Source organism: Arachis hypogaea, chromosome 17 (genome assembly GCF_003086295.3).
Source record: "Arachis hypogaea cultivar Tifrunner chromosome 17, arahy.Tifrunner.gnm2.J5K5, whole genome shotgun sequence".
In the NCBI taxonomy this organism is placed as follows: domain Eukaryota; kingdom Viridiplantae; phylum Streptophyta; class Magnoliopsida; order Fabales; family Fabaceae; genus Arachis; species Arachis hypogaea.
In genome coordinates this window covers 122,126,752-122,149,891 of record NC_092052.1, presented here as the reverse complement: position 1 = coordinate 122,149,891, position 23,140 = coordinate 122,126,752, and the positions used below count along the sequence as shown (strand labels likewise).

Below are 23,140 nucleotides of genomic sequence, written 5' to 3'. Positions count from 1 at the left end.
CGCTCTAACTCAATCCTTGAATGAGATAACATCCGTCTTGAGGCAACTCCAATTGAACCAACAACAACCACAACAACCTCAATCATATCAACAACACCCTCCACCATCTCAACAACACAACCAACAACAATTGGTCCCTCAAAGAGTATGTGGCATTTGCTCTTGCTACTCTCACTACACGGATGAGTGCCCAAACCTTCAAGAAGACAACACTTGGCGGCCACCCATAATTTCTATGACCGCCCTAATCAAGGGTACTACCAAGGAGGTAATCCTAACCAAGGGCACCCTTATCAAGGAGGAGGCTACAACCAAGGAAGTGGACACAATAATCAAAATTGGAAAGACAATCATCAACAAGGGAATAGGGATAACAACAACAATGGAGGAGGTCAAAGATGGAATAACAACTCGCAAAATTTCTCACAAAACCGACCATACAACTTCCAAAATCAACCATACAATCAACAAAACCCACAAAGAAACTACCAAACATATCAACCACCACATCAAAGACCACCACCCAACCAATCACAAACTCCTCAACTCACATATGCAACCACCCCTCCAACCAATACGAAACACTCCGGACCATTATCCAAGGCCAAAAGGAATTACAAAACACACTTGCTTCCGGCCTCACCGGCCTCACCTCTACACTACAAGCTCTTCTTGCACGCATGGACACACCATCGACCCCCACTCCTCAACCCCCAATCCAAAGTGTCATTCCCTCTCAACCTCAACCAAACCCAAAAGGGGGCATCAACGCCATCACCCTTAGATCCGGTACACAACTAAAAGAGAAGGAAGCAAAGGACCCAAGTCCTATCACAACCACCCAAGGGGGAGAGAGAATAGATATAGAAGAGGTAGTGGAAGAGGAGACACCACAAGCCATAGTTGAAGATGAAGCCCAACCAACAAGGGAGACAACCAAGGCCAAAAGAACCTTGGAAGAAGAAATTGCTCAACCACTTCCATTTCCGACACTTGCAAAGAAAGCTAAGAAGCGCATGGAACTCGACCCCAAAATGGTAGAAATGTTCAAGAAAGTTGAGGTAACCATCCCCCTCTTTGATGCCATCCATCAAGTTCCTAGATATGCCAAATTCCTCAAAGATTTATGCATAAACAAGGATAGAATTCTTGAATTGGAAACCATCCCATTGGGGAGTTCTATCTCCGCTTTGATGGGAACATTACCGGAGAAGTGTGATGACCTGGGCCCTTGTATGGTCACTTGCACCGTCAATGGAGTTCAATTTAGAGATTGTATGTGTGACCTCGGAGCATGTGTTAGCATCATGCCGCTCTCCGTTTATCGGGTATTGAACTTGCCCCCACTAAAAAGGTCGACGGCAAGATTTGTCCTAGCGGATAAAAGCATAATAACCGTAGCGGGTGTTGCAGAAGATGTATTGGTGAATATAAAAGGGTTGGTGTTTCCGATTGACTTCTATGTCCTTGAAATGCCGTCAAGCGAAACCGAGAGAGCATCCTCTATCCTACTTGGAAGGCCCTTCTTGAGGACTTCTAGATTTAAGCTTGATGCTTACTCGGGGAACTACTCATTTGAAATAGATGGAAGAATTGTAAGCTTTAGCCTAGAGGAAGCAATGAAGCATCCACCGGAGAACCACTCTCTATTTCGGTGTGACCCAATCGATAACATAGTAGCCGAAGTGCATCTTGCAAGATTAGATGAGAAGTGCATGGTCAAAGAAGCAAATGAAGAGTCGAGCGAACTAAATACCACACACCATACAAACCACCCGAAAACTCAAACTTCAAGGAATGACAAGAAGATGGAATTGAAGCCACTACCACCTCACTTAAGGTACTCATACCTTGATGAAGCCCAAAAGCTACCCGTGATAATTGCACAAGAGTTAACTCCTCAACAAGAAGAAAAATTGCTGAATGTATTGAGGAAAAACAAAAGGGCAATTGGGTGGAGTTTGGCGGATCTAGTGGGAATAAGCTCCCAAGTATGCGAGCACCGCATATTTCTTGAAGAAGGAGCAAGACCGGTCTGACAACCTCAAAGGAGACTTAACCCAACCATTCTTGAGGTGGTGAAGAAAGAAGTCACTAAGCTACTTGAAGCTGACATCATCTATCCTATCTCGGATAGCGAATGGGTAAGCCCGGTCCAAGTAGTGCCAAAGAAGTCCGGAGTGACAACAATCAAGAACGAAAGTGGTGAACTAATAGCAACAAGAGTGCAGAATTCTTGGAGAGTATGCATAGACTACCGAAGATTGAATGCGGCCACAAGAAAAGACCATTTTCCACTACCATTTATCGATCAAATGCTTGATCGGTTAGCCGGTAAATCATACTATTGTTTTCTTGATGGCTACTCCGGATACTTCCAAATTCATATTGCTCTAGAAGACCAAGAAAAAACTACATTTACTTGCCCCTTTGGAACGTATGCTTACAAGCGTATGCCATTTGGCCTATGCAATGCACCGGCAACGTTTCAAAGATGCATGATGAGCCTATTTGCGGACTTTCTAGAGCAATCAATGGAAGTTTTCATGGATGATTTTAGTGTGTATGGTGAGTCATTTGAGCATTGCTTAGGTAACCCTGAAAAAGTCTTAGAAAGATGCACCAAAACAAACCTTGTCTTAAATTTTGAAAAATGTCATTTCATGGTCAAACAAGGCATTGTTTTGGGACACATAGTATCAAAGGAGGGCATCTCCGTAGATCCGGCAAAGATAAATGTCATATCCAGTTTACCTTACCCCTCCTCCGAGAGGGAAGTCCGTTCTTTTCTTGGACATGCAGGATTCTACCGGAGATTCATCAAGGACTTTAGCAAGGTAGCCTTACCTCTCTCTCGATTACTACAAAAAGACACCGAATTTGAGATGAGCAAGGTATGTATGGAAGCATATGACAAACTCAAGGTAGCATTGACACAAGCCCCTATTGTGCGAGGACCCAATTGGACTCAACCCTTTGAAATCATGTGTGATGCTTCGAATTATGCGATAGGAGCCGCGTTAGCACAACGCGAGGGTAAGATCCCCTATGTCATAGCTTATGCTTCCAAAACATTAGACGGAGCCCAATCCAACTACACTACTACCGAAAAGGAACTTCTAGCTATTGTTTTTGCTTTGGACAAGTTCCAAGCCTATCTTCTTGGTTCCAAGGTAGTAGTATATTCGGATCACGCGGCACTAAAGTACTTGTTGGCAAAAAAGGAATCAAAACCGAGATTAATTCGTTGGGTGCTCTTATTACAAGAATTTGACTTAGAAATCAAAGATAGGAGCGGTGCCCAAAACCTAGTGGCGGACCATTTAAGTCGCCTCGAACACACAAAAGGCGACACCACTCCTATCAATGATTCCTTTCCTTTAGATGCTTTGCATGCAATCTCGGAAGTGGTTCCTTGGTATGCCCCAATAGCAAACTATTTGGTTTCACGCACTTTTCCTCCCAATCTCAACAAACACAAAAAGGATAAGCTGAAAAGCGAATCCAAATACTATATTTGGGATGATCCCTATTTGTGGAGGTGTGGAGCGGACCAAATAGTGCGACGGTGCATACCTCAAACCGAATTCCAAGCAATCTTGGATGCTTGCCATGCTTCCGAAGGAGGTGGTCACTACGGGCCCCAAAGAACGGCAAGAAAAATCCTTGATTGCGGATTTTGGTGGCCAACTCTTCTCAAAGATGCTTCTCTCTATTGCAAATCTTGTCCCCAATGTAGTAGGTTTGGAGATATTTCCAAGAAGGACGAAATTCCCCAACAAAATATGCTTTTTTGCGAAATCTTTGACGTATGGGGAATCGACTTCATGGGACCATTTCCAAATTCCAATGGCTTTCTCTACATCTTGCTAGCCGTCGATTATGTGTCAAAATGGGTGGAGGCAATCCCCACCCGAACGGATGACGCTAATGTTGTGTATTCTTTTGTGAGGAACAATATCATTTGTCGCTTTGGTGCCCCAAGAGCAATCATAAGTGACCAAGGATCCCACTTTTGCAACAAAAGAATAGACGGCCTCATGAGAAAATATGGCATCATCCATAAAGTCGCCACGGCTTACCACCCTCAGACAAACGGCCAAGCCGAAGTCTCTAACCGGGAAATCAAGCATGTGTTAGAAAGGATTGTAAAGCCAATAGGAAAGATTGGAGCATCAAACTCTCCGATGCACTGTGGGCCTATCGAACGGCTTACAAGACACCCATTGGCATGAGCCCCTTCCGGCTTGTATATGGTAAAGCATGTCACTTACCGGTAGAGATTGAACACAAAGCTTATTGGGCCGTAAAGGAGTGTAATATGAGCTTGGGTGGGGCCGAAGTAGAGAGAAAGCTTCAATTGGCAGAATTAGAATGTTTGAGATTGGAAGCTTACGACAACTCTAGACTTTATAAGGAAAAGTTGAAAGCCATCCATGACAAGAACATTAGGAGAAGAGAATTCGGACCCGGTGACCTAGTCCTTCTCTACAATTCAAGGTTGAGATTACTACCCGGAAAGCTTAGATCAAGGTGGGATGGGCCCTACCAAGTGGAGAAAGTAGAACCTTATGGAGTCTACCACTTGCGCCACCCATCAAGCCGGACATCTTCAAGGTAAACGGGCACCGTCTCAAATTGTATCATGGTGAGCAAAGGAAGAACGCCAAGGAATTTGAAGTGTTCCTCTTGAGGGATGCAACTCTTGAATAAACACTATAAGCTACTGAAAGTCCAACTTAAGGACGTTAAACAAAAGTGCTAGGTGGGAGACACCCCACCATGGTAAGATCTTCCCTTGAGACTTGTACATAGACACTTGACTTCATGTTTGTTAGCTAGATTTTAATGACAACTCCCCTTCATTTGTTAACTTCATTTGCTATAGTGCTTAAGTGGCTGTATGGAGGGGGGTTTTGAAATGTCAAAAATGGTGCAAATTTAGAAAAAAAAACCCACCCCTCTGCGCGTGCGCGCACATGGCGCGTCCGCGCACATGAGCGAAATCCGCCAATCGACGCGCAAGCGCATGGTGCGCGTCCGCGCCGATTGCCTTGTTTCCCCCCTAGTACATTTTACAGAGAGTTAAGCCATTCTCAAGCCTACACTAAGCCACCAGCCCAGCACCTTTGCCGCGTGCGCGCACCTGGCGCGCACGCGTCCATACAAAGCGAGCACAGAATGCGCGCGCGCGCCACAGTCGCGCACGCGCCCTTTCACTCTGCACTCCTCTCTGGGCCATTTCACAGAGAGTTGAGCCCCCTCCAGGCCCCTCTCGTGCTTGGGGCACAACCACGTGGACGCGTACACGCACTGTGCGCGCGCGCGCCAACACACGCTAAAGCAATCTCTGGTACTTCGTCCAGAGAGTTATGCCACCCCTGTGCCTCTCCTGTGCCCCCAGCTCAAGCGCATGGACGCGCACGCGACATGTGCGCGCGCGCGCGCACCGCGCGCACGCGCCGGTGATCGACGCCACCTTTAAGAAGGCCACACTTACCCCTTCATTCTCATTCCACTCCTCTTCTTCTCCCATATCCTTCTCCATCTCACAAGGTATTATACTAGGCTCCCTCTTAGTCCATTAATCTCTTGTAGTTCTTATTCATTTAGTTGCACCATCTTGTAGGTAGCTTTCTTCTTCTTTTCTTTCTCTCTTCCTCCTTTTTCTAGTCACCTCCTTCTTTCTTCTTTGTTCTTCATGAGCACTTAGGTCCCAAACTCACTTACATGAATAGATGAATGGTGTTACTTGCTTTTCTTGCAATCAATATGCATTATAATCATTAATAATGGATTGTGGAAAGTTACATTGCTCTCATTTTCACATAATCACATATTACTTGAGGGATGCACACCAAGTGTTCGATGAAAGGCACACTTAAATTTTGGACTTATTGTGACTACCTTGCCTCTCAACCAATCACTTTTGAGTGCATCCCCACTTTCCACAAACCATTCATCCCCATTTATGGTCCCTAAGGGTGTGTGCTTCTCATGCCTCTTCCTTGCATGCTTAAACTACCCTTACACCACATGAAACTTATTTGCCTTGCTCTTCACACATTATCCTAGTTACGTGTTGCAGCTGTCATGTAACGAAGATACCCATATTCTATGGCATAACTTTCATTACATAGAGCTCATGTATCTCCACTTCTTTGGGTTTGATATTTTTCCTTTCTTGCTTCCACAGGATGGTCATCAAAAAGGACAACGGGAAAGGACCCAAGAAGCCAGCTTCCAATAAAGCGCGCCAAGAACTAACGGCCAGGCCCCTCCTGAAGAAGACCAAGGGCCCCGTTGACGTTCTAGAGAAGGACAACCCTCCTAAGGATTCAAACAAGTTTCCCAACCGTTACTGCGAACTTGTTTACTCCAGAATGATTGAAAGGAATTACCATCCGGAACTCCTCCTAGTCTTATCGGCTCACCTCAGTCCGATTGTGATGCCACAAATTGACCGGAGGCAATGGAGGTTCCTCTTGAGGCAACCAACGGAGGCCAATCTCTCTTGGGTGGTGGAATTCTACTCCAACTTTCACTCACCTCATCTCACATCCATATTTGTGCGCCGAAAACAAGTGTCGGTCACAGTGGAAGCCATCCGAGAAGTCCTTGGGATTGCACCGTCAACGGATGCATATGACGCCTACCAAGAAGTCTTGGCTACATGCGTTGACCGCGCATTCGATTGGAGCGCGATCCTCCGCGTCATTGCTTTACCCGACGCATTTTGGATTCGGGGGACCATAAAGCGAAGACCCAAGGGTTTAGATGTTCGCCACCTCACTCAAGAAGCCACGGCTTGGGCCCAAATTCTAGCTCACTACGTGCTCCCGAGCACACATGGGTCATCCATCACCGCCGAGCTTGCCTTATTGATATGGTGCATCTTGACCGAGAAACCGGTCAACGTTCCGCATGCCATCCGCCAATCCATGGGGCGCATTCATGCCAAGGGAAATCTACCATTCCCCGCTTTGGTGACGGCATTAGTTGCGAAAGCCGGCGTCAACCGGGAGACTAAAGATAGGCGAACCTCAATCCCGGTCGATGGTGATATCATTCCGACCAAGAGATGCCTCAAGCCTCCGGAAGTCACCAAGGACATTGAACTACCCACACCAACTGGCCACGCTACCACTTCATCTACATCACAAAAATCGGCCGCGCGCCCAACGCCTTGAAGACCTTCACAACAAATTAGACCGTTATGAGAGGCGTAACCAACGCCGCTATGCTCATGTGAAGAGGCTTCTAAGCATGATCACCCCACCAATGGAGGAACCCAATATCTCCACCTCCACCGCAACTTCAAGCGGAGATAGCAATGGCATTGGAGATGTGGCACACTCGGAGCTCAATCAACTAGCGCGCCTAACCTCTAGCACGGAGGACCGTGCTAAGTTTTAAGTGTGGGGAGGTCGGCCGACCGATCTCCGTAGGTAACATCTGAATAAATCTGAATAAATTAGGATAGGTTGCATGATTAGGTTTTAGTAGGATAGGTTGCATGATTAGGTCTTAGTTGGCACCATTCGCATGATAAGTCTGCTTGGTTGGAACAATGAAATTCTCTCTTAGGAAACCAACACTTTGGGACAACCATGGCATTGTAAATTTTAAATGCTTTGATGCCAAAGTTGCATGAAGAATTATATTTTGGAACATGGTTTTGAGCTAAGAACACAAGCTTGTGAGATTTGAGCCTAATGGTGTGGTTACATCTTATAACCCCTTATTTTTCCTTCTTGTGTGCATTATTCTCCTTCTATGATTGTGATCTTTGATTTGTTTGACTCTTTATGTCCATTATTCGGTGTATTCATGTATTTATATGATTGAGGCCATCATTTCATCAGCTCACTCACCCAAATGGCCTTACCTTCTATCTTCCTTTGTTAGCAAAATTTGAGCCTATGATTAACCCACTTTATTCTTAATTTAGCACATTACAAGCCTTAAAGCGGAAAACAATAAAAGTCCTTATTTGGATCTTTGATTAGCTTAGGCTAGTGTGTGTGAGTATCATTCAAGTGTGGGAACCTTGGGACATTGGGTGAATAAGAGGGTATTTTGTATTATTAGTGAAAATATTGGGAATTGGGTACATACGCATGTATTGATCAAATGAAAAACCTTATGCATTGACGCTCTTGTATATAGAAAAAAAAATGAGAAAAACAAAAGAACAAAAGAAAAAGAAGAACAATATGGAAAAGAAAAGAAAAATAGAAAAAAAAGAAAAAGAAAAAAAGAAAAAAAAAATAATAATAAATAAGGGACAAAATGCCCCAAAGTGAAGCTCAAGAGGAATCAATGCATAAGTATTGTGAAACGAAAAGAAAATGCATGAGTATGTGGAAAAGTGAGGAATGGGTAGTTAGGCTAGTACTTAATTGTATAGGTCATTATATAGGTTAGGAGGGAAAGTTTAAGTTAATCAAAGATTCAAATCCTAAGTCCACTAGCCATATATGATCCTACCTTGACCCTAACCCCATTACAACCTAAGGAAAAGACCTCATGATAATTGTGTGCATGCATTGAATAATTGTTGATTGTTAGATGCAAAACAATTCTTAGAAAGCATGATTAGGGGAGAATTGAGAGAATAAACCCCAAACACCGAGTGATTAGAGTGCAAACACCTCCGACGAGGGTTCAATGCTCAATCCTTTGATTCCCGGCTCTCGCGAGCATTCCTCATGCAAAGTTGCACATATTGCATTTGATGCTTAGAAAGTGGCAAGTCCTATGCTTTGACCATCATTATACCCCATGTGCTTGCATATGTCCTAAGAAGGTTAATTTGCTCCCAACCAAGTGGATAGTGGCACTAGTCATAGTTGCATGCATATAAGTAGGTTACACTTCATGAGTCTTATACTTTTGCAATCCCTCGGTCTTCTGTGTTTCTTTGTATTTCTCTAAGCATGAGGACATGCTAGGATCTAAGTGTGGGGAGGTTGACAAACCCCAACTTGAGGGTTTATCTTGTGCTGATTTCAGGGGTTTTATCAATGATTCCACACACTTTCTATATGAAAATACAAGATTTTGCATTCCTTTCCTAGTTTCGCCTCATGAATGAAAACATGCTTATTTCGCACTAAAATAGATACATTTCTAATCTTCTCTTGATGCCATTCGATGCCGTAACTTGTGTGTTAAGTGGTTTCAGGATATAGAGTGGGAATGGACCGAAAGAGAAAAGGAAGACGGGTACAAAGGAAGGAAGCATGAGGATTAAGCCTTGGAGGTTTCCGCACGGGCGCGTGCGCGCACCTTGCGCGCCCGCGCGGATAAGTGCAACGTGGAGCCAAAGCCAAGAGCCGGCTTGAGAAGCAGCTAAGCCAGGATCTTCATGGGCGCGCACGCGTACATCACGCCTCCGCGCACATTTCAAGACGTCTCAACGGCGCGTGCGCGTGCCTTGCGCGTGCGCGCCGATTTGCGAATATGATTTTTTAAGAAGTCACGTGACTTAGGCATGGAGGCAGTTAAGGATCCCACTCTTAGAGAAACACCTTGGCGGGAAAAGCTTAAGAGGACCAAAGGAACAAGGGTTAAGGACACTTTTAGTTCATTTACTTCTAGATCTAGATATTTTCCTTCTCTTGGGGAGAAGAGAGAGTTAGTTACACTTTTTGGGAGAAGAAGAGGGAGATTCCAAGCTTCACTAGGGTTCATCCTCATCTAATTTCTGAATTCTCAATGACTTTTTGGTGAGATCCATTACAATTCTCACTCCACTTTGTTCATGTCATAGATTTTCTTCTCCAATTTCAAGTAGTAGATACAATTGATCAATTCTCATAGATCTAGAATTCAACTTTGTAGTTTTGGATTTCATCTCTATTTTGGATTTTCATTGCTACTCTTTGAGACTTGTTGTTAGATCTTTGTGTTGCAACACTTTCAATTTGACTTTTCTTCTCATTTTACTATGACTTTCCTTCTTGCTCATCACATGTTTGATAAAATGACAACACTAGCCATGGAGTAGAATTTTCACACTTGGCATAGGGTTTGGTCTTTGGAAGAAGTTGAATAGTTGTATCAATAGTTGATTTGGAATTAGGGATTGTTAGTTGGCTTGGAGTGCACTAAAGCTAGATTCCCATAAGGTGAAGCTAGGACTTGTGACTCAAGTTGATTACTTTCATTTGACCTCCCTCTACACCTAGGGGATAACTAAATGAAGCAAGGCCTAATTGTTATCAACATTGTATGGACTATAAGGATAGAATTTCCAATGCCAACCCTAAGCCAAGTCTTTTGATAATTGATTGTTCGTTTCTCATTACCTTGCTAAAACCCTCAAAGAATTCCAACAAAGCTTACTAAATCAATAAGATGTACACTTTGGCAATTCCAAGGGAGAACGACTCGGGAGACTAGTACTCTCGGATATAGATTGTAGATTTGTTTGATAAAGGATTTTGCGTCGGTTTAGACTATACTACGATTGATCATTTGATAATTTCTATACCGGCAAAAATCTATTTGTCAAGTACAGCAAGCTCTATCCAATCTCTTTGCAATTTTTTTGTTTCCTTAAATTTTATGAAACCAAGTAAACCGTCTCCGAGAGGTTGCCAGATCAAAAAGACCACAGGAATCTAAAGTGCTTGCAAAGATACTACTGCGATTCGAATAGAAATTACCACCTTTCACCTCATGAACACTCAAAATATCATTAAAATCCCCTACTACCACCTACGGGTCCTGAATGCCCAAGCCAATATCAAGTAGATGACTCCATAAATCTGCTCTATTAGCGGCTTGAGGGCTACCATAAACCACACTGCAAATCCATCTTCTCCCACCACTATCAATTTCCAATGTTACAAATTGATTCATAGTCCAAAGAATTTTACAAGAAAATTTTAAATTAGCAGAGAGGAACCAAATTCCTCCCTTATACCCAATAGTATCTATAATCCTACAGGATAATAGCCTAATCTCCCCCAAAAATCTTTCATAGTTTCAAACCCAATATGAGTTTCCACCAAAATAAAAAAAGTTGGTTGAATTTATTGTCATCATATACATCAGAAATACTAATATACACAACATAGCCAAAGACATAAGCTAGCTAGATCCAGAGCATGCAACATTATATCAAAGTAGAGTCCAGACAGATTATTTCTATTCCTTTGAATCACTAACTGAAGAGATGTCACCAAAGGATAACTTTGAACTGTTATGAGTTGTAGTATCTTCAACATTCTCTTCTGTGAGTGCATCAAGTGGGTAGAAGTACGGTTTTGGAGGCATTTCTAAGTCATCATCTTGTTCTAGCATCTCCACAACTCTCTTCATTGAAGGTCGATCATTAGGCCTTGTTTGTATACACCACAATGCCACAATCATCATTCTTTTTGCCAACTTCATCTCTTCATCTGTGTCATTTTCTATTGTTATTTCCCTTCCATCCTGCAATTCATCATAAACCCAGAAGGGAAAATATATTTGGCTGGAATTTTCAGTCTGTGCATTCAAATTCTTCCTTCTACTAGCCATCTCCATTAACAACATCCCAAAGCTATAGACATCGGCTTTGTATGAGATTGCGCCAACATTTCTGTAGAAAAGCTCAGGAGCCATGTACCCTATGGTTCCTCTTGCTGCAGTCAGAGACACAATGCTTTTATCAGTGGGAGATAGCCTTGCAAGTCCAAAATCAGAGACTTTTGGGTTGAAGTTCTCATCCAAAAGAATATTGTGAGGCTTGATGTCAAAGTGCAGAATTTTCATGTCACACCCATTATGCAAGTATTCAATTCCACGTGCTACTCCAAGGGAAATGGTGTAGAGCTTTTCACAACTTAAGGAATCATTCTTCTGAGGGGAAAATATGTATTTTTCTAATGATCCATTTTCCATGAGCTCATATATGAGAGCACGCTTTGATCCCTCTACGCAGAAACCAATAAGTTGCACTATGTTGACATGGTGAATTCTACCAATAGTAGCAACTTCATTGATGAATTCTTGGCCATTGGATTTAGCCTTATTCAACAACTTGACGGCTACAAGGCGGCTACTTCGAAGTTTTCCTTGAAAGACAGAACCGTAGCCTCCATTCCCCAGTTTTGTTTTGAACACTCCTGTTATGTTCTTGATATCCCTGTAGGAATATCTAATTGGCATAATACTATTGTCGCTTTGAAGAAAATCTTCAATAGTCGGATACACAGATAAATGCCTCCGTCGCCATTTATATATGCATAAAAGAATGAGGAATGGAACTCCAAATAGTACAGATTTGGCAAGAACATACAGAGCTGCAACAGCTGTAGGAAGATAGAAAAAGAGCAAATAAATCATAAGGTGTCTCAGTTTGGCACTCTTAAATTTTTGTAATTTAATTCGTAAATTAGTGTTTCTTCTCAATTCTGCTGCTAAATTCTGGTGATGTTCATTTTCCCATGAGGTACTTGTAGAGGAAGAGAAGGACTTACTTGCTGCAGAGCGCAGAAGAAGTCCAATCGATTCTATTATACCTGCCAGGAACATACCGGGAAAAGAGAAATTATTACTGCCTGACATTAGGTTCGGATTATGTTAAAAACACATGATCTCATGTTAATTTAAATAAACATGTATCATTTTGAGATCGAAAAAAGGTAAATTAGAAAAGGCAAACATAGATGCTCAAAATAAGCAAATTAAATTAGCAGAGAGACGAAAGATGTAACTCGATTTGTAGAGTGCTGGAAACCAAGAAAGTTCAAAGCCATAAAGCAGCAGAGTACGGACGCCAGTGCATGAGTTGCTTTCACGTTCAGCAGGCCACGATGAGGGATACATCCACTCTATGCGGCACGAGTCTGCAACCGCGAAATCCCAGAGGCGTTTGTGAAAAACACTGACGAGGTAGAAAGCAGTCCCAAGTGCATCGGAATCATTCGTCATACAAGTAGCAGTAGCAGTTGCGATGACGTCATTTGGACACCTCAAATATACCACCACGAGAGTCGTCAATTCATGATAATCGTAGCTTAAGGGATACAGTTCATATCTATGATAATCGTAAGGTAAGGAATAATAAGGAGGGCGAGAAGTGTAATCGTGGCTAATATTGGCATCCAGGAGCCGGATCGTGTAGTTGTTGTAATTAATTGACTGAACATTGAACTTTCTTGATCTCCAATACAGGACCAACTGGTGATCCTCCTCGCAAGAGAGGGTGTACCTGTGGTCACCACATTGGCTTGGACTGTCTTCTAGCCTGAAAGGATCGCTTATGTTATGCTTCCCGCACCATTGAGATAGACACTTATTATGTGCTGCGCCGGCGGTGGTGGCGGTGGTGATGAACAAGCACAGGCACGATAACAACAACACAACAACGGATGACATTTCTTTGGTCATCAGTAGAGCAGAGCAGCTGGCCGTGACTAATCTCACTTGATAAAGGAGGACTAACCATGGAAACTTACATGCTCCTTCATCCAAATCAACTGTTGTTGACTATCACTATCACGGTTCACCCAGTCAACTCAATACTTAATTTTAAGCTACTTAATGCTAATTGAAGTTGTGGACTCAGTCAGTTTTTCAGATCCTTTTAAACTTGAGACATCTCTGAATCCGCATCGTGATTAGAGTTTAATTACATGGATAGTTATTTGATCTTAGTCTCCACTTTCCTCCTTTCTTGCTTTGGTGTAGTTCATGTTGGCTCTAATAGTGATACTACCTGTCCGGATTTCTTGTGCGGAAATCAAGAAATTCGATTCCCTTTTAGAATCAAAGGCCGTCAGTCACAAAGCTGTGGCTATCCGGGCTTTGATTTGGTTTGCTCAGGTACTAGTGATGATGAGAAACTGTTTCTTGAGCTCCCTGAATCAGTGACCTTCAATGTCAAACACATTGACTATATAAAACAAACAATTGAATTAACCCCTCCATCTTCCTGCCTTCCAAAGCAGCTCCATAACCTCAGTAATATCTCTGTCTTAGTTTTCCCTTTCCAGCGCATGCTAGTTGAGGAGGGTGATGACTATCACTTCTTCAACTGTTCACCAGTGGCAATGGACACATATATAAACAATGACATCATGATTCCATGCCTAAGCAGCTCAACCAGTCAAGTATATGCCATTTCATCTTGGAATTCTATCCATGACCTGACAACCCTGTTTCCTTGCACCAAAATGTTCAATATTTCATCCCTCCCAGATGCACTTGTTCCAGCTCTGAAAGATACTCTTGTTTTGTTTTGGTCTGAACCAAGCTGTCAACAATGTGAATCGGAGGGCAAAAGGTGCAGCTGGAACAACAGCACCAAGAATCAACTTGATTGTCTTGCTAATGTCATCCACAGGGGTACACATGCTTTTCATACTTCCATTCTTTCTTCAACTGAATTCTTAAGCTCAAACTAAAATCCTGGAGGTTTATCCAGCTTTTACTTGACTAATATGACATTCATTAATTGTTGTTGAAACACGTGGAAATGTTATGTTTAATTCCAATGCAATTGATTACTAAGTTTTGCCTGTATTCTTTGCAGATTCATCAACAGCTCTAGTAACCACAATAGGTTAGCTCTCAGTTCTTGTTATGCTTATATAAACTGCATTTGGATCACATATTACCGAAAATCATCCAATATCGTGTCTAAAGAATTTCCAATTTTTATCAATTCCAAACACATCCAATACACTTGGATCATTTTCTGAAGATGTAGTTTTGATGAATGCAGGATCAGTACTTGGATCGTTTTTGCTTGTCCTACTGACCGGAGCGATTTATTACATCTATGACTCTTGCATAATGCAAAAGGAAAAACAAGCAATTATTGAAAAATTTCTTGAAGATTACAGGGCTCAAAAACCAACCAGATATTCTTACACTGAAATCAAGAGAATCACCAACAACTTTGGGTACAAGTTAGGAGAGGGCGCCTATGGAACTGTCTTCAAAGGAAGCATCTCAAAAGAATTTCCTATTGCGGTGAAAATGCTGAATAATTCCCAGGGAAATGGGGAGGAGTTTGTCAATGAAGTTGGTATAATTGGTAGAATCCACCATGTCAATATTGTCCGGTTGGTTGGTTTCTGTGCTGATGGGTTCAGAAGAGCTCTTGTCTATGAATTCTTGCCGAATTCTTCGCTGCAGAAGTTCATAAATTTGCCCGACAACAAGCAAAACTTTTTGGGCTGGAAGAAGTTGCAAGAGATTGCTCTAGGTGTAGCTAAAGGAATTGAGTATCTTCACCAAGGTTGTGATCAACGCATTCTCCATTTTGATATCAAACCTCAAAATGTGTTGCTAGATCACAACTTTACTCCAAAAATTTGTGATTTCGGTCTAGCTAAATTATGCTCCAAGGATCAAAGTGTAGTGTCAATGACAGCAGCTAGAGGAACTTTGGGGTACATTGCGCCCGAAGTTTTCTCAAGGAACTTTGGAAATGTATCTTACAAGTCTGATGTTTACAGTTATGGAATGATGCTGCTAGAAACAATTGGAGGAAAGAAGATCACAGAGGATATAGAAGAAAACAGTAGCCATGTTTACTATCCAGAATGGATGCATAGTATTTTAGAAGAGACTGATGAAATCAGAATTCATATTGAAGATGAAGAAGATGCTAAAATTGCTAAGAAACTAGCAACAGTGGGACTTTGGTGCATCCAATGGCATGCAGTGGATCGACCATCAATGCAGACAGTGCTTCAAATGTTGGAGGGAGACCAAGACACATTACCAAAACCTCCTAATCCTTTTGCTTCCACAGGGCCTTCAAGAAAATATGCTAAAATTAGTGTGCCTGCAAGACAAATTACCCAAGATTTAGAAGTGATCCAAGAGTTAGATTAACTTTTAACTTGGAGTGATATGAAAAGTTTGTATTTTCTTTAACTAGTCAAATAAAACTCACTTGATATCATCCAAATATATTTGGCTAATTGGCTTGTATTATAGTTAGCAACATGGAGTAAATTGTATGTACTGTTATGTTAGCCTAGTTTGGTAGTTTGCCCTCATATTTTCTAGCAGATGGTGAGGTCTTCTTTAGAACTCCTTCTCTGTCTCTTTTTGTTTTAAACTCTGTTCCAATAATTACTTTTCTGTTTTTGCAACAAGTATGGTGTTCTTACACTTTTATGTGAGTGTCAAATGTCTGTAATTCTGTATGTAACAGTAACAACTGTATATGAAGACTTTAGTTTGCTCATCGAATCACACATATATTTTTGCACTATATAAGTTATAGATTATTTTGGCTTTGAAAGGTTCACATTCACCAGTCACCGTACATATGAAACGTGACTCTTAATCTATTCACTTAATAAAGGAGTTGACTTGTGTTGTGCCTGACCGATAAAACAAAAATCAAAGACTTTGACAAGGTCGTGCTGCAACTTGCAATGTCAACTTCAAAGAGATAGATAAAAGAGTGACAATGCCAACCAGGTTCCATGAAGAACAAGTGCTTTGCTTTCATGGGTAAAGTCTCCAGCCTAATTTATGAGTCTTTCTTATACAATAATGTTCTTTGCACATTCTACGCGCTTAACCTATAAGCTATAATAGTTTCATTAAATTGTGATGTTTACCTTTTTTCGGACAGGTTTTTATAGTTTTAGTTGTTTATTTTATTTTATATACTTTTGATGGATATCTCAACTAATTAAAGAGACACTGATTAAAATGTGAAGATAATCATGTAATCTAGAGGACATAGGAACAAATTTATTGTCATCATATACATCAGAAATACTAATATAGACGACATAGCCAAAGACACAAGCTAGCTAGATACAGAGCATGCAACATTATATCAAAGTAGAGTCCAAATAGATCATTTCTATTCCTTTGAATCATTGACTGAAGAGATGTCATCAGAGGATAATTTTGAACTGTTATCAGTTGCAGTATCTTCAACATTCTCTTCTGTGGGTGCATCAAGTGGGTAGAAGTATGGTTTTGGAGGCATTTCTAAGTCATCGTCTTGTTCAAGCATCTCCACAACTCTCTTCATTGAAGGTCGATCATTAGGCTTTGTTTGTATACACCACAATGCCACAATCATCATTCTTTTTGCTATCTTCATCTCTTCATCTTTGTCATTTTCTATTGTTATTTCCCTTCCATCCTGCAATTCATCATAAACCCAAAATGGAAAATATATCTGGCTGGAATTTTCAATTTGTGCATTCAAATTCTTCCTTCTACTAGCCATCTCCATTAACAACATCCCAAAGCTATAGACATCAGCTTTGTACGAGATTGCGCCAACATTTCTGTAGAAGAGCTCAGGAGCCATGTACCCTATGGTTCCTCTTGCTGCAGTCAGTGACACAATGCTTTTATCAGTGGGAGATAGCCTTGCAAGTCCAAAATCAGAGACTTTTGGATTGAAGTTCTCATCCAAAAGAATGTTGTAAGGTTTGATGTCAAAGTGCAGAATTTTCATGTCACAGCCATTATGCAAGTATTCAATACCACGTGCTACTCCAAGGGAAATGGTGTGGAGCTCTTCACAACTTAAGGAAACACTCTCTTTTGGTGAAAATATGTATTTTCTAAAGAGCCATTCTGCATTAACTCATATACCAAACAACGCTTTGATCCCTCCACACAGAAACCAATGAGTTGCACCACATTAACATGGTGAATTCTTCCAATAGTAACAACTTCATTGATGAATTCTTGGCCATTGGATTTGGCCTCATTCAATACCTTAACAGCTGCTAGACGACCGCTTCGAAGTTTTCCTTGGAAGACAGAGCCATAGCCTCCATTTCCTAGTTTAGTCTTGAACTTTTCAGTTATGTTCTTGATTTCTTTGTAGGAGTATCTAATTGGCATGATGTTGTTGTCACTTCGCAGAAAATCTTCGATACTGTCGTATATGGATAAATGCCTTCGTCTCCATTTATATATGCAGAAGATAATGACGCATGGAGCTCCAAGTGCAAATTTGGCAAGAACAAATAAAACTGTAAAAGAGAGAGGAAGAGTAGAGAAATAATAAAAGTCACTCACTTTAGCACTTCTAAATTTGAATGGCAAAATTTTAAACTTATTTATGCTATGTCTCTTTGTTGTTGTTTATCATATTTGCTGCTAAATTCTAATGGTGTTCCCTTCATAAATTCCATGATGTCATCAACATAGACTTATCCATAGATTTCAATCCGAAATAAAATAAGTACGTAGCGCAAAGGAAAAGACAAGGCTTACCCGTTCCAAGCACATACATTGAGTCTAGTACTGCAAGAAACAAACAGGGAAAAGATTAAATTAGTATTATAGTAAGCTAATGACACTAGAATTCTTAAGTGAGAAAGTATAGATAAACAATGTAAATATTTTTTTTTTTCAATTAAGAGTGAGACTCGAATTTGGGATTTTTAAGTGAATATAGATAGACTATGCCATTTGAACTATAGCTTACTGATATTTGTATAATTACCTTTAAAATTTATTATTTTTGACAATTACTTTTAGTTAATAATCTAATTTTTTTAGTTTAGTAATTTGACAGCATACTTTAACATATACTTTTAAATATTAATAATTAATTGATCACTCAAAATATTAAATTCTAATGGCTATCTATCATTGGTGCAGATATACACTTACAAATAAGTGACGGCTCATCAGTATAACAAATGACTTTGTTATGATCAGCTAGCATGGCCTCATACTTGCAATATACTTTCAACCAAGAAAGTTCAAACCCGTAGAGCAGCATATAATGGATGTCTGTGCATGAATTATTTCTGTGTTTGATTTCAGCCGGCCATGAAGTCACATACATCCACTCTATATGACAGGAGTCTACGAACGCCAAATCCTGGAGAGTTTTATCAATATCACTGACATATAATGTACTCCCAAGCGCATAAGATCCATTCATGCAAGTTGCAGCAGCAGAAGAAGATTCTACTCCATATGGTGGGCACCTCATCAAATATACCATCTGCTTTGTCAGTCTAATAACATGATAAAAATGCTGTTTATAGAACCTATCTTGATATGGTTCATCTTGGGCTCCGGTGAAGTTGGAGGGAGTTAAAGAATAAGGAAGGGGGTAAGAGAGATCATGACTATGCAGAGCAACATTAGCATCTGCTAGTCGAATTGTGTAGTTGTTGTAGTTAATTGATTGCACTTGGAACTTGATCGATTTGAGATAGAGAAAGAGTTGGTTATCATTCTCGCAAGAGAGGGTGTACCTGTGGTCACCACAGTGGCTTGGACTACTATTATTCAGCCTGAAAGGGTACCTTATATCATGCCTCCCACACCACCCAGATGAACACATTCTTTTGTCTGCATAAGCTTCCTCGGTAGTCCACATGTTGCCACCACTAAAAACATTGAAAACGAATAAGGAGATCCCCAGCAGCAGTAGAAGGGGTACCAAAGATGAAAAAAGGGATAACATTTTCTTTAATTTGGTCTACACATCAATAACAAGAGACTACAGATATAACAAGAATTCACTTGCTTCACGGTTCAGCAGCATCCATAATTGTCCATAAGGATTAAGGAGGAGTTGACTATCACTATCACACAAGTCCACTCACTAGTCATCACCATTAATTTGTTCACGCAACATTGTCACTCTTTTGTGAATCACATACACACACATACACATCGAGATAGCCAAGTAATACTCACACTCATTTAGATATGTCCCGTTAAGCATTCTTACCTTTGCATCATTATAATGTGAAATGTAGCATAGAAGCAAGCAAATCAAAGAAATCCGATCCTAGGCCTAATAGCATCATTGACCTTTTTATTATTTTATTTTTTGCAAAGGTTTCAAGAAGGATTAGTTCCAATGGTTTTCCTATTATTTTAACGATTCATCACTACTATAGGTATTAGTATTACAATACTTTTTTCTCTTCTAATAATAAACAATAATGGAGTGAGATACTAGAAACATGAATTATGTATGTTTTTGTTGATACATATTTCATTTTGAAATAACTATCCATTTTCTGAAAAATAATACATTAAAAATCAATGTATCTTGCTAATAGACTTTTTATTACGCCCATTAAATTTTTCGTATTACAATACTTTTTTCTCTTCTAATAATAAACAATGGAGTGGGATACTAGAAACAACAACTAATTAATTAAATTAAAATAAACTAAAATATTAATATTCTAAGATTTTTTTAATTAATTAAATCAAAATATTTTAATATGACAAGTAGTTAATTAAATTAAAATAATCTCAAATATTAATATTCTAACACATTTTTTAACTACCTAAATCAATATATTCTAATATGACAACTAATTAAATTAAATTAAATTAACCTAAAATATTAATATTTTACGATATTTTTTAACTAACTAAATTAAAATATTTTAACATAACTAATTAATTAAATCAAAATAATCTAAAATATCTTCTAAACAAGATTACCCAAGATTTAGGAGTGATTCAAGAATTGGATTGATTTTTAACTAGAGTGGTGTGAAAAATTTGTATTTTCTTTAACTTGTCAAATAAAAATCACTTGATGATATCATCTAAATATAAATGCTAATTGGCTTGTATTACAGTTAGCTACATGGAGTAAATTGTATGTAGTGTTATACTGTTATGTTAGCTTAGTTTGGTAGTTTGCCATCATGTTTTCCAGCCGCTAGTGAGGCCTTTTTTAAGAACTCATTCTCCATCTATCTCTCTTTTTTAAACTCTGTTCCAACAATTAATTTTCTCTTTATGCAAGTATGGTGTTCTTACACCTTTATGGGAGTGTCAAATATCTATATGTAAACAACTGTATATCCAGACTTCAGTTTTCCCATCGAATCACACCATATATATTTGCACTATATAAGTTACAAAAGTTTTTAGTGCCTTAAGATAGATTATTTTGGCTGTGAAAGGTTCACATTAATATAAGTTATTTTTTAAAAATCAATTGTAATAAACTATTTTTAAAAATAAAAACTTGAAGGTTGAAAGTATAACAAGAATTCAGTGTCACAAAATCCACTCACTAGTTACCCATAAAACAAAAATCAGACTTTGACAAGGTCGTGCTGCAACTTGCAAGTTGCAACGTCAATTTCGGAGAGATAGATAAAGAGTGACAATACCAATCAACCAGGCAGAAAAAATCGAAATTTTATGTGAAATCAAAAAAGTAAATTAAGTACGCGTTAAAACGTAAAATTTTAATAAGATTTAAATAGTAAAATTGTTAGACCTAGTATAAATTTTGTAAAATCGATTTACTCATTTAAAATCGTAATATCGAATAATTATGATTTGGACTTTCATATTGCATATCCTGTTTTCCATGATCATATTTTGTGCAGGTGTCCCCATGATGACAAAAAGGGGAGAAAATTTAGGTTCCAAAATTGAAATTGGAACGAAACAGGGGCTGGAAAAACAGGGGAACAAGGGTTGAAATTTTCAAAATTGAAAATTCATGATCACCCTTGTTCAAAGAATGCATGTTGTTATTGCATTCACTATGGTTGCTGCTTAAACTGCATTTGGTTTTGGTTTATCATGATTAGTTAATCCTCATTTGGCATTTGGTTTATAATGATGTTTGACTTATTTTGATGCCAGGCTGCTGATTCATCATTGATAAACTTGTTGGATTAAAAACTTATTTTTGGCAGTTCCTTTAAATTGTGTAATGTATTAAAACTGCCTTGTTTTGATCATGTGTCCGTCAAATATTTTTCTCATCATTTTGTTTTGCTCTGATATACTAACAGGAAATGTTTGGAAAATATTTGGATAAATTTTTGTTGTATGAAAAAGTTTGAGCAGTAAATCAGTTTATGATATCAAATGAGTTTTGATTATCAATTAAAACTGCTCATAAATCAAGCATTTAGCATCATAAAATATGCTAAATAACATTGTTACTTGAAACTTGATTTAAATGTTACAGTTTAGTGCTTCTCTTGGTAAAATAAACATACATCAAGGGGGAGCTATGTGACATCAAGAAAGGGGGAGAAATTCAAATTCAAAGGGAGTATTCTTTACTCAATATCTAAATTTCTTTCCATTTCAATTTTAATAATGTTTGTCATCAAGGGGGAGATTGATGAGTTTAGAAAACTCTTATTTAATTTTGATGATGAACAAACATTATTAAAATATTTAACTACAAAATTATTAATTTGATCTTAATTCATATTTGCTTAATTAATAATTTTGTTGTGCAGATTTTGTGTTGGGCCGAAAAATAAGTTTATGGCTTAAGCCCAATAACCAGCCCTGTTTAATGTTTTATACTAAGGGGCTGAAACTTTAAATTGATGGGCCAATGTTGATGACAACCAAGCCCATGGTTAATTTTTTTGATAAGAGCTTCCTTTGCTTGATCCGAAACCAAGTTCATCAGGAAAGCAAATGTTAACCAATCAAGCCAATTTAAATTTCAATGTTACAAGCCCAAATTCTATTAATGATAAATGGTTTCAATCTTGGTCCGAAATCAAGAAAAAATGAAAGCAAAGTGCTTCCAACGGAACCAAGCCTTTAACCATGTGATGGATTTCAAAATCTATTATATTGTTAATTAATGCATGGGGATGAGAGAGAAAAATTCAGCTAAGTTGATTGATGGCTATTTTGACAAACACGCCACTCTAAGCTAGGGAAGTAAAAGCAAGCTATTCTCAATTAATTTGTTTAACCACTTTGTATTGCTTTTCTTCAGATTATTTTCTTTCTCTCATCTCTTTCTTCTTCTTTCTTCGGTCCTTGTCCAGGAAGCTATGGACGCTATGCTCATCAACAAAGAAAAAGAAGAAGCTGCATGCATTAAGACCATCAAGCTAATGATGACAAGAAAACATACTAAAATAAAAATGAGCTGTGGCTAAGATACTCACTAAATATGGTCAGATTTAGTGAGGTTATCTTGAGCTCTTAATGCTCAAAATGGAAGGCAAAGATTCGGCCAGCAAGGGAGATTCTTGAAGCATGGCTTGTCTTTGATTCTGCTCAACCACCACAGGAAGTAGCTAGAGTGGCGAAGTGATGGCTGAGGCAGAGATTGAAGCAGATGAAGTCATTATCATCATGAAGCATCAAGGGTCAGAAATCCATCTTGGAGAGCAAGCCAAGGATGGAGAGCTCGGATTGATGAAGGGTGATG

At 39.4% G+C, this 23,140-nt stretch overlaps 2 protein-coding genes and 1 pseudogene across 2 annotated transcripts; 1 reads left to right on the top strand and 2 right to left on the bottom strand.

Annotated features, from left to right (window-relative positions):
• Positions 1–11,011: 11,011 nt before the first annotated feature.
• On the bottom strand, positions 11,012–13,386 carry LOC112767085 (rust resistance kinase Lr10-like). The gene is made up of 3 exons (XM_025812960.3): positions 12,711–13,386; positions 12,474–12,515; positions 11,012–12,305 (listed from the first exon to the last, which is right to left on the bottom strand). The coding sequence occupies exons 1-3, from the start codon at positions 13,384–13,386 to the stop codon at positions 11,158–11,160; spliced, it is 1,866 nt and encodes a 621-aa protein (XP_025668745.1). The 3' UTR covers positions 11,012–11,157.
• Positions 13,387–13,524: 138 nt separating this feature from the next.
• Positions 13,525–16,206, top strand: LOC112767086 (rust resistance kinase Lr10-like). Its single transcript, XM_025812961.3, has 3 exons — positions 13,525–14,343; positions 14,531–14,560; positions 14,723–16,206. Exons 1-3 carry the CDS (start codon positions 13,632–13,634, stop codon positions 15,841–15,843), a joined length of 1,863 nt encoding a protein of 620 aa, XP_025668746.1. The 5' UTR covers positions 13,525–13,631; the 3' UTR covers positions 15,844–16,206.
• Positions 16,207–16,672: 466 nt separating this feature from the next.
• LOC112763790 (LEAF RUST 10 DISEASE-RESISTANCE LOCUS RECEPTOR-LIKE PROTEIN KINASE-like 2.1) lies at positions 16,673–19,491 on the bottom strand (annotated as a pseudogene).
• Positions 19,492–23,140: the final 3,649 nt, after the last annotated feature.

What these genes read in the sequence shown, in the direction of transcription:
- LOC112767085 (XM_025812960.3), bottom strand. Translation starts at nt 13,386, where the DNA reads ATGACCAAAGAAATGTCATCCGTTGTTGTGTTGTTGTTATCGTGCCTG. An exon ending in TCCAGCACTCTACAAATCGA is followed by an intron (nt 12,516 to 12,710) that starts GTTACATCTTTC and finishes TGTTCCTGGCAG; the next exon opens with GTATAATAGAATCGATTGGA. An exon ending in TCTTCTGCGCTCTGCAGCAA is followed by an intron (nt 12,306 to 12,473) that starts GTAAGTCCTTCT and finishes ATCTTCCTACAG; the next exon opens with CTGTTGCAGCTCTGTATGTT.
- LOC112767086 (XM_025812961.3), top strand. Translation starts at nt 13,632, where the DNA reads ATGGATAGTTATTTGATCTTAGTCTCCACTTTCCTCCTTTCTTGCTTT. An exon ending in TGCTAATGTCATCCACAGGG is followed by an intron (nt 14,344 to 14,530) that starts GTACACATGCTT and finishes TATTCTTTGCAG; the next exon opens with ATTCATCAACAGCTCTAGTA. An exon ending in AGCTCTAGTAACCACAATAG is followed by an intron (nt 14,561 to 14,722) that starts GTTAGCTCTCAG and finishes TGATGAATGCAG; the next exon opens with GATCAGTACTTGGATCGTTT.